This window comes from Oryzias latipes, chromosome 9 (genome assembly GCF_002234675.1).
Source record: "Oryzias latipes chromosome 9, ASM223467v1".
Taxonomy (NCBI): domain Eukaryota; kingdom Metazoa; phylum Chordata; class Actinopteri; order Beloniformes; family Adrianichthyidae; genus Oryzias; species Oryzias latipes.
This window is the reverse complement of record NC_019867.2, coordinates 16,095,815-16,107,561: the sequence shown is the minus strand read 5'-3', so window position 1 is coordinate 16,107,561 and position 11,747 is coordinate 16,095,815. Positions and strand designations below refer to the sequence as shown.

The following is an 11,747-nucleotide window of genomic DNA, read 5'->3' as shown; positions in this document are numbered from 1 at the left end:
ATCTTTCCACCTTTATCCACCTTTGTCATGGTAGGGAGAACACGTCAATGTAAGGGTGGGGTCATCTAAGATAGCACAAGGGTTATTGCTCACCATGATGTTGGGTTATGGTTGTTGTGAGGGGGGCTGTAAGCTAACGTAAGAGAATATAACCGAGGATGTTTGCATCCACGGTCCTGCCCACAACTCAAAGGGGAATTTCCCAAATAACTATTGCTGCTCTGCAGAAGCTGTGTCCTAGAAAAAAACGATTTTTAAATTGTATTTAATTTTAAAACGCAACCATGCCAAACACAGCACAAAACAAAGACTTGCCCTGACATTATCTCCTCATTCGATTTCCGTGCAGACACGCTCTCACGACACTTGTTTACATTCACTTGCTTCTCCACCCACACTCTTCCAGTCACATTCATTGGAGCACCAATGTAAACACAGAACACAACAGAATCACTTAACGCTAACTGAGGATAGCAACACAGAAAAGATGAACACAACTTATGACAAAATTACGATTTTAATATGGGAGTCAATGGAAAAATATCTTTACTAAATATTTAGCTAACATACAAATTATGTTAAGTAATCAATTTCCTAAACAACTTAACAAGTGTTAAGTTGGCTGAGGATAGTATCAGTAATTTATCTGTAAAAGTAATTAGCAAAATATCACAACATAAAAAATATGAGGCATTAGTCATGGCAGCAAGTTCAATTGAAAACTTTATTGCACATCATCTGTTGATCAATCAATAGGTTAATTATTTTCCAATAAAACAGATTAGAAGGACGCCCTTTTATACATTAAGTAGACTGACGAACACAGTTCAAAGGCCTTCAGAAATTTCACAGAGGATCAAAACAAAAAAGTGAACACAGAATGAAATACAAAATGTCAGAAATACAGACAATTCAAAAACGTGTTACCTCATGACTACATACTCAAAACGGTTGTAATTGAAGAAGTCATTAATTTAACTTTGACACTGACATCGGAAATGTTAAAAAATTGAGTCAGCACCATCAAACGTAAAATAATCTATGACATTTGTGACATGGTTTTCCTGCCAAATACTTTTTTTGGTCATTTTGTTGTTTACCCAACCAACATCCAATTCAAAAGGCAAAGGCAATTCTAATAAATAAAACTGTGATCAAAATGGTCTTTTTCTCCATCTTTTATTTCACCTTCTGCTGTTAAGGACAAAAGTGCTTGGCCATGACAATACAGATGTTTTGACCACACTTCCAACACTGTTGTATAATGTGGGGTGACCCCTGCTGGGTTTTTCTTTTACAAATGGAACACGGTTTTACAGCACCTGCTCCTTGACTTGATGGTTTGGATGCTCTTGCCAGAAGTTGTTGAAGCTCTTTCTCTATAGTGGGATTTGGTGCGTGTGCGATGCCCACCACCTTCACTCTTTTTGGATCAAACACACAGTCCTCCTCTAGACCACTGGGCACACACTGCATGCCACAATTGGGGGGTATCCAAGCAGTGTCGTAGCCATTGGAGCTCCAAGTTAATAGCAAAGGATGGTTGTCCTTGTCAATACGCTTCACACGCCCAACACGGACACTTAATTCAAAGACTACACGATCAGACGAAGAAGCATTTCTTGGATAGGCTTGCGCTTTTTTCTGATCACGGCTCACATACACGCCCTTGCCGAGCAACCCAGTAGATGACTGTTTAAAACCATTGGCAATGATGAGGCGTGCACAGGCAACACTGGTTCCATGAAACATCTTGTAGACTCCCCTTCTTTGAGGCTTCTGCGATGCCCCGAGCAGCACGCCTTGAAAAGAGGCTCCATCATCAACCACCTCCCAGCCAGAAAACGTGAGTGGCATTTTTCCCGTTGAATGTGGCCCTCAGATAGTGCTGTGAAACACAAACAGCTTTCTATCAGTTTTCTGTTCATTTTACCTGCACCCAGTGTTAGTAGTGAATTACTGCTATTTAATTACTTTTATCAGTAATGGAATACTTAATTACAGTTTCCGCACTACAGAAACCCTTGTTACTTTCTTACTTAGGTTTTGTCAAATAGGTTATGAGTAAATAATTCAACTTCAATTTTGATCCAGTAACTAAGTAAAGTTATAATTACTTTTTTGAAGTAATTTACCCAACACTGTTTGCACCTTTAATAACGACATTTCCTTACAGGACCTCACTACAGCGGGTTTAATCTTGAATCCTTTTTAATAAAGGACTCTTCAATAGCTGCCACACCCAGCAGAGTCAGTAAACTAAAGTAATTTTAATTCACTGTATTATTCCATGAGTGCGAGTTCGACCCCTGGCGGATTCATAACATTTTCTCAAAAAATATATTTTTTTGGTCTTTTTGTTTAATTGCTTGTCATTTGAAGAAACGTTAACGTACTTCTTTATCTTCATTTTTTACTACTAAGATTTGGACTACACAAATCCTACACTGTGGATTATTAACTTCCACGTGTTAGATTAGAAATTATTTAAAAAATGTTTACTTTTTCACAAAAATCTACCAACAAAAATAATTCAAAGATTTCTCTGAAATTAGTTAAACGCATATTTCTTTCTTTTTACTGACACAAACAAGTAAAACTTACCGTCAACGTTGCGGAAGCGTCAGAACAATGAATTGTACGTTTTTTTGGTTTCAGTTTTCGTTTACGGAATGGTAGGCGTATGGGCTGGCTCAGATCATCTTGTGGTTGTAATAAAATCAAGACAAAGGGTTCGATTTCAATTGTTTGCTTTTCATGTTGCTGGTAAACGTGTTCAATCTTGAAAAGGGACAAGTTCTGTTTCAAGCGTATTGGAAAAAACAAAATTCCATGCGGTGTACTAAAGAAACAGTGTGCTATGTTTTCATAGACTGTTCTCCTAGGTCAACTCGTCGTGGCCGAAATAGCTCAGTTGGGAGAGCGTTAGACTGAAGATCTAAAGGTCCCTGGTTCGATCCCGGGTTTCGGCATTTTGTTCTGCGGCGGACTCAACCATGCATACATCTTATAAATCACTCCTCTAATTTATTGCCCGACCAAAAAGAAATCATTGCAGTTCAGAAACACAAAGGGGGGATATTGGCTAGAGTCTGGAGATACGATACGCGTTCCGATATTTACAATATTGTCCCCGAAAACATTTTCTTTCTTTTTTTTATGACGTAGAAAAAACTCCACCTGAATTTCAATACCTCTTCCATTGTAATAAAATTGTAAAATTCAGTTTATTTAATGATCACAATGTTAAGCACTGCAAGTGCTTCACTCGTTCTTATCTGAGCCCGCTAAAAAGCAACGAAATCTGCATTTTTATATGATACAGGCAGCAACATGGCACAGAGTTTCGGTTTGGAACCCATCCTAAGTAAAACCTAAGTAGTGCATGTCTCACAACAACAGAACAAGCTGGTTCTCGCTGAGACCTTGTAGTGGTCTTGTGCTGTATAGAGCTGCTCAAAGAGGCTCAGTGCAGTGCTGCCAGCTAGGGGTCGGAGATTTAAGTGGAAAACAAGAGTCAGACTCTGAAAGACGCTTATAAATATTTGAATAAATATCATCCTGACCAGTGACGTGCGGTGAGGTTGATGGCTGGTGAGGCACTGACTCCTCTGTAGTCAGATTTCCAATTGCATGAACTGAATATTTCACCATTCATCCAACAGCAGGAAACATCATATAAGATACACACAAGAAGATATTTGTCTTCTAGAGAATATTTATTTTATAGACATGGATAGAACACTCTTCTTGTGTATAGATTATTCGTATATACTGTAAACAAATTAGAGCATACAGATGTGTTCACACATTTAATTTTGACACTCAGTAACTATTTCTGGTATTTTCCAGCTTCAAATACTGGTGCTTTAATCAGTGTTATCAAATGTTGTCTGTGAAAATGATCATAAAATATTTATGTTATGCCTAGTAAAACATGTATTTTAAATACTTACATTTTTTCCACTTAGTCCCATTAAAAAAAATGTTTGGCCTTACTTTTTGAGTCCATGCGCCGATCTTTCTCCACAAAAGCTCTATGATCCTGTTGTTAAAGTCTTCCATATTTTTCTTTATTTTAATGAGTCTATGGAGAAAGATGTCTGTTCTTTTTCTACTGCACCAGTGTAGCTACAAAGCAGCTGGCAGCTCACGTTTGCCCCCTGCTGGCGAGGCTCACCTTACTAGCAGCTTTTTCTTCACACTTACTGTCAGCGCTCTGTCCGCATGTCACTATTGAAACTGAGTCCTTCAGTCAGACATGAGGCGAAGCGCTCAGGAGCCTCCCCCGAAGTTTCCCCTACGGGTAAGTGATCGCGCAACACTCAAATTTGGCAATTTAAACTCAGAAACTGGAAAAAGTGTGGAGTCAACTGATAAATTGCTTTTAGCAATAATCAGTGGAAAATAATATTTACTTAATACACGTTTTTCTATTTTATCACAATGACAGGTGAGGCCGAGCTTCACTTGCCTCATCTAACCACACATCACTGGTCCTGACAGCATTTTGAATCGATACAAATATCGCCAAATGAACTATCGTGATACATCGCCGTAACGATTTTTTCTAACACCCCTAAAAAACACTTAATTAGTCTCAGATATTTTACATATTATATTGTGGAACCCAGGCACGACTGTGTGATCCAAAAAGCTGAGGAAAAAGAAACTTTCTTTGCTATTTTCAAATTCCACCCCCACTTTTGTTAATCTATGACTTGAACTCATCTATTATGGATTGATTCTGTCTTCACTTGAACTACCTCCCTCCATCTTTTTCATCCTAGTCTTAAAATAGAGCAACAAAAAAGTGACTCTCATGGACTGAAACCTCTGACTGAGCTATGATTCATGAATCAGTTTAACCCTGGTCCTGTTTCCTGTTTTGCTTTTTGCTTTCTTCAATAGGAACAAAAAAAATCACACTCTTGACAGAAAATAACAATCAGTGTATTTCGTGTATGTATTTTCAGGAATTTTGGAAAAGGAGAGTGGTGATCATATTTAGGATCTCTTTGATTGGATCTCTTCAGCTTTGTCAGAGGTTCCGGGAGCAGCTGAATGCATTTGGTAAAAAATAGCAGGCAAAACCATCCCACACTTTAGTTGTTTTTTAGGAATACAGGCACTCAGTTGGCCATTTTTTCCCCAGCTGCTTTGGCGTGGTGCAGTACGTTACTCACGCTTAATTTGAATCACCAAGTCATTGGCTGCTGTCGATGCGTATAAGATTAAACTTCTACATTTATTTTTCTTATTTAAGTATTGGGATTGCTACATTTTGTTTGGTTTATGATAAATTACACTTGCTTTTTACCTGATCTCAATAATGCATGTTTCCCCTTTAAGCAAATATTTAAACTTTTGTGCAGATGATGTGTGTTTGCACACTGATGACAGGATGCCAACAGTGACCACACACCTTTGTGGTATTGCTGTTTGAACAGCTGTTGCTTTTAGTGAAGGCTGCTCCCCACTGAAGTCCTTCTCTGCATGGTTTTGAAAGCTCCCTCCCAAACTTCTACACATGAGAACCAGAGCCTGCAGGCAGACAGATAACTCGAAATAGTAACTGAATACAGACACAATTTTACTGTAAAATTTTGGAGGGTGGGGTATGCATTTAAACAGTGGCTATAAGATGTTGTAGAGTCTAACTGCTGACAGGAAGAAAGATCTGTGAAAACGCTCCTTCCTGCAGCTTGGTGTCAATGCCTCTGACTGAAGACGCTCTTCAGTGCACCCACGGTTTCATGCAGAGGGTGATGATGATTTCAGTTTCTCTAAAATCCACCTGTCATTCACTACAGTCACAGAGACGTCCTAAAATGGAGCTGGATCTCCGCTCGCTCACTTGAAGAGGGTAGATACAGCGCCAATCATAAAATATTCCCCAGATAGTGAGGAGCACTATTACACATTACACATTTTAGTTTCATAAAGTTCAGCCCACTGTTGTTTTTCCACATGAAAATTATACAAACAGAACATTACTAGAACATTCTAGCACACTGTATGGTTACATGTCTTTGAAAAATTCAAAGTGTTTCCACACATTGAACTGGAATAAGGGTTTGATCATTTTTTGCTGACATTACATGTGTTATCCGCTGGGATGGCACCTAGTCATATTTACGTTACAGTAAAATAAACATACGGTGCCTCAATTTAAATAATATTTCACAAGATTGATTATAGATTAATTACAATTATTTTGAAAAGATTTTTTGAAATGTACGTGTCGATTCAATAAACAACTTGTCTCAGACAGATTGGTCTGATGTATTCATCAATTAATCAATACAACCCTTCTTGGCATGTCACACCAAGAACCCACGGGCAGGAAGGGCTGTGTCTCAAGGAAGAGCCTTGGGGTCCCCCTGGCAGATCTGAAAGAAGTTTCTGAGGAAAATGAGGTCTTTACACCACTGCTACCCCTACACTCTGGCTCCAGATAAGCAGAAGAAGATGGCTAAATTGGTGCCTTATAAACCTGTTAAAAGACCACAAAAATATGTTCCTGTTTTAAAGTACGATTGCGATCTTGTTTTCACCAGCTTTTTGTATACGTTCTACAAATTAATATAGCTCCCTGAGAAACAAATAACATTTGATCGCACTACAAAATATTTCCGGTATGCTTACGGAAACATCTAAATAATAATAACAGTGAAGCGTTTAAATGTAAAGTCTGGATGTTTGAGTTCAACTTAACCAAACAAACTATAATTAATTTTTTGTTTTTTTGCACTTTATGGTTTAAAGTAAACACATAAATACTGGTGGTTGACCCAGCAGACACTTTAAGAATAAAGTAAACGAACACCGAATTCTTAGTGTTCAACAGCTAGAAATTGGTGTCGTAGCTCAAAATGAATAGAAAACGTTAATTTTGATCTTGCAATAAAGAACAGATGAAAAAGAGTTTTAAAACTGTGTCTCGGTGAGTAATGGACTGCAGGTGTGCACCAGCAGCAGTGGGTGGAGTTGATCCAGGCACATTCACACACAGAACCTTGCATGCACACAAATCAGCTCCCACAAATGAGGAAAGACAAAACAGACAGTATCAAACTACAGAAGGCTATTTGAATGTCCTCCTTTATGCCATTAATACAGTTCACCTTTCTACACACAACACAGGACATCCAGTGCTGGCTTTGTTTCAACCTTGTGGACCAATGATTGAACACATTTAGGATGATCTATCATTATTTAATTCTAAATCAATTGTTTGCTTCTTTCCTTTCTCTTTCTCTCTGCTAATCAGTTTTAGAGACTTTAAGAGTCACTATGAAACTCTCCCCCAAGTAGCCCCCAACTAACGTGGGCCCCAGTTCTCCCTCCCAAATAAAGAGCACACTTTTACTAATTTAGCCATGCACTAAAGGTCTGTACCTGCAAACCAACCAACCAATCACATTTTTATCCCAAAAGTTCATCTACACTCTGCAAAAATTTGTCACCAAAATTTGCTTTAGAAAAAATAGGGGGCGGCACGTTGGTCTGTTGGTTTACATACATACATATATATGTATACACGTATATATATATATATATATATATATATACCCCGTAAATTCCGGACTACAAAGCGCACCCGATTATTAGCCGCACCCACCCAAAATTCCGGACTACAAAGCGCACCCGATTATTAGCCGCACCCACCCATTTTCACGCGTTTAACTAATTTTATACATACACAAGCCGCGTCGGGGTACAAGCTGCATGAATTAGACAACATTGTCATCCTGACGGATCACTTCCTGACTCAGAGTGTAAGTGTGCTTTATTAGCACACAGTGGGTGGAGTCATTTTTGCCTCAGGCTCATGTCTTTGAGTCTATCTGCATCTGCCAAACAGTATGCACCTCTATTCTGTTCACAAGTTCCTCAGTTATGGTTTTTATTTTTATTTTTATTTTTTAACTTATTGACAATCTAGGCATCACACATAAAATTACAAACAGTAACCATATAATCAACATTACATCCCTCAGTTATGATGAGGAAATTTACATCCCCGATCCCCCATTTCCCATGAGTCTTAGGGGCTAAAGGCGGGGCCAACGCCCGGCTCGCCATACTGTTGTACGTGTTTAAGAATGAGCAGCAGTGCATGGAGGGGTGAACGGGTAAAGCTCTCCTTCCGCTTGTGTCGCGGCAGCGTTATGGGAGTAACAGGGCTGTTTAAAAAACACACTAGTAAAATAAAGCAGCGACGACTGAAAAGCGCGCGCCTCAGCGCGATACGCGCGCCTCCTCGCGGCGCGTGGGTCAGAAGTTTCCTTCCACAACAAACACTTGCTCCGCGGACGCCTCGAGTAAGCCCTGGCTGCAGCCTGCAGAATGGCTCGACGCCTCCGCGCTCCCGCGCGCTCCTTGTCTCCCCTTCCTATCTACTCCGACAGCTCTGGCCAGCGCGGCTACAGGGAGGAGCGCTTCGTCCCCATTGCGCCGGTGAACGGAGCAAATCGTGTCTGTGCAGAGCAATTGGACTTAATACTGTACGTTTTGTGTATGAGGGGCGGATGCGTTGTTACGTGTGGGAGCCATCAGACTGCCATCGGCCCCGCAGCTCACACGACACGCAGTCTCCAGCTCACACGGAGGCTGTGAGCGTTTCAATGCAAATCTCTGCTCAGTCCTTAGAAACCGTTAACACGACCACGTCAATTTGTGTTTCCAGTCGTGTCCCGACAAAATAAAGGCTGATATTATTGCCACATATTTACGTGCAGCCAGCCGAGTCACTATGACTCAGAGGTAAATGCACTCCTGAGCATGCGCTGTTCTCTCCATCACGCAGCTGACCGGCTTTTCCAAACCCGTTGGTGATTTTTTCACGCTGCTTTTAACGATTGCTTTTAACTTGAAAGCTTCATCATATTGTAGCGGCGATCACGTGCACGTTGGGTCTAATGGCACCAAAGGATTCTGGGATGCGGCTGGACATGCGTGTTTGGTTTTGTTGAACCATGACTGAAGTGTCTAAGACCTGAAGTCAAGTCCATGCTGTTTGGCTGCTTAGAGGTGTGTTGAAAAACAAATGACTTGTGTTTGATGTTAGAGAATTCAAACTATTCACTGTGTCCAAAAATACGTACACGGCGGCCGCCAATAAAATCCAATAATTAGCCGCGTCACTGAATAAGCCGCAGGATTGTAAGCGCAGGAAAAAAGTGGCGGCTTGTAGTCCGGAAATTATATATATATATATACACTGACCAAAAATATAAACGCAACACTTTTGCTATTGCTCTCATTTTTTATGGTATGAACTCAAAGATGTGAAACATTTTCCACATACACAAAATAACCAGTTCTCTGAAATATTGTTCACAAATCTGTCTACATCTGTGAAGATTTCAGAGTGGCCTTTTCTTGTGGCCAGTCTAAGGCACACCTGTGCAATAATCATGCTTTCTAATCAGCATCTTGATATGGCACACCTGTCAGGTGGGATGGATTGTCTTGGCAAAGGAGAAGTGCTCACTATCACAGATTTAGACAGATTTGTGAACAATATTTCAGAGAACTGGTTATTTTGTGTATGGGGAAAATGTTTCACATCTTTGAGTTCATACCATAAAAATAGGAGCAATAACAAAAGTGTTGCGTTTATATTTTTGGTCAGTGTATTTATATACGCAGCAACTGACCTGAAAGACAAGACCATGTCTAGAATGAACACTAGGCAACCCCGACACCAGCTACAACGGTTGAGTGATGTACCGCCTGAAAGTCTTCTGGAAACTTTGAAGCTATATGCTAAGAGTGAGCGTGACTTTGACTCCCTGATCCACACCACCAGGATCTACAGTACTGACATTGGGATGTCATTCGGGCTCGAGAAATGCAGCCGGATGGTGACAAAGAAAGGCAAGGTAGTCCACACAAAAGAGGTCTCACTCCCAGAAGGAACAATAGCAGGCATTGAGGACAGTAACAAGTACCATGGAATTCTGCAGGCAAATGGCAACCTGGAGCAGGCAACAAGGAAAGCTGCAACAGCTAAATACCTCCAACGAGTAAGGCAAGTCCTGAGAAGCCAGTTCAATGGCAAAAATGAGACCTGGGCAATAATTAGCTACGCACTGCCAGTCATCAGATACCCTGCAGGAATATTAAGATGGCCAAAGGAAGAGATACAGACCACGGATGTTAAAACACGAAAGCTCCTCACCATGCATGGAGGGTTCCATCTCAAATCCAGCACCCTGAGACTGTATGCTAGCCGTAAGGAAGGAGGCCGAGGAAACCCCAAGGTCAAAATGGGAAACACCTCCGAAGGTGATAGAGAATGAAAGAGCAAAGATCCTTTGGGACTTCCAGATCCATACTGATAGAATGGTAATGGAGAACCAACCAGACATTGTAATGGTGGATAAAGAACAGAGGAAAGCCGTGGTGGATGTGGCAGTGCCAAGCGATGGGAACATCAGGAAGAAGGAACATGAGAAACTGGAGAAATACCAGGGACTCATAGAAGAACTGGAGAAAGCCTGGAAAGTGAAGGTGACAGTGGTGCCTGTGGTAATTGGAGCACTCGGGGCAGTAACCCCCAATCTGGAGGAGTGGCTACAACAGATACCTGGAAAGACCTCAGACCTCTCAGTCCAGAAAAGCGCAGTGCTAGGAACAGCTAAGATACTGCGCAGGACCCTCAAGCTCCCAGGCCTCTGGTAGAGGACCCGAGCTTGTGTGAGAAACCACCCGCGGAAGGGTGAGAGTGGCGTTATTATGTATATTACATAAATAATACGAAGAAATACCTGTATACTATAGAACATTTTTATTTTTAATTAATTGTGTCACAACTATTTGATTTAGTCGGTGAGTTGGAGTGCAGATTTCAGTGCAGTCTATGGAGCTAAAAAATGTTTGGTAATCACAAACTCTGCAAAGTATCCATGACACATAAAGAGTTCAAACAGGGGCTTTTAATACAGCTAACTGGTGGAGGACAGAAAAGCTTCTTAAAAGAAGAAACTACGCAATGAGGAAATGTTTTTGCTTGTTTGTAGAAGCAGGGCAACACAAGTCTCATGATTGTTCTTGTGGTTCTGCCTCGTTTTTCCACAGAAAGTATTTGATTTATGCTTACTGTGTTAAGGTTGTGCCACATATTGTTGGTTCTACCCCAAAGTGTTGAACCAGTGTTGGAAGAACCCCAAACATGCTGGATGTTCTTGTGTTGTCCTCTTTATTGAATAAACTTCAGACCCTCTGTGGTTTGCTGAATCAAGTTAGGGGATCTTCTGCAGCACCACAGAGGCCAGTCAGGTCTAACAAGTAATGATGGTGACCTACTTTCTCTGCATTTTCAATTATTTTTTATGCCGTGTGAGTTTGCCATTGGCCAACAGCTAATGGGCTGCCATCTCAGTGATTTACCACCCTGTGCAGCATAAGTGGGTGCTGGCTGAGTCACTGTGTGAGTGAGCATGCTTGAGAATAGTTGTGGTGACAGTGACATTCTACAATTGGATAAATCAGCACTTTAAGTTTTATTTTTGATATAATTAATTTTCAAATTGATTTGTAAAGGAAATTCTCCATACAAACCTCTGACAATATCCTTGATTTAATCTGCTCGATTCAATTCACATATCATCTTCTAAAAGAATATGTTGTAGCTGTTATATAATAAGATCCACATTAAGCTCCAGTTTACCAAATAACAATGCATGTTATTCTTTGGATGACAGCAGAAAGCAGACCTTCTTTAGTTTCTGTCAGTT

General features: G+C 40.5%; 1 protein-coding gene and 1 non-coding gene across 2 annotated transcripts; one reads left to right on the top strand and one right to left on the bottom strand.

The window, feature by feature from the left end:
- Positions 1-705: 705 nt before the first annotated feature.
- On the bottom strand, positions 706-2,821 carry LOC105354752. Its single transcript, XM_011479299.3, has 2 exons — positions 2,605-2,821; positions 706-1,888 (listed from the first exon to the last, which is right to left on the bottom strand). Exon 2 carries the CDS (start codon positions 1,855-1,857, stop codon positions 1,198-1,200), a length of 660 nt encoding a protein of 219 aa, XP_011477601.1. The 5' UTR covers positions 1,858-1,888; positions 2,605-2,821; the 3' UTR covers positions 706-1,197.
- Positions 2,822-2,899: 78 nt separating this feature from the next.
- trnaf-gaa lies at positions 2,900-2,972 on the top strand. The gene has a single exon. It is a non-coding gene; the product is annotated as a tRNA-Phe (tRNA).
- The last annotated feature ends 8,775 nt before the right edge of the window (positions 2,973-11,747 follow it).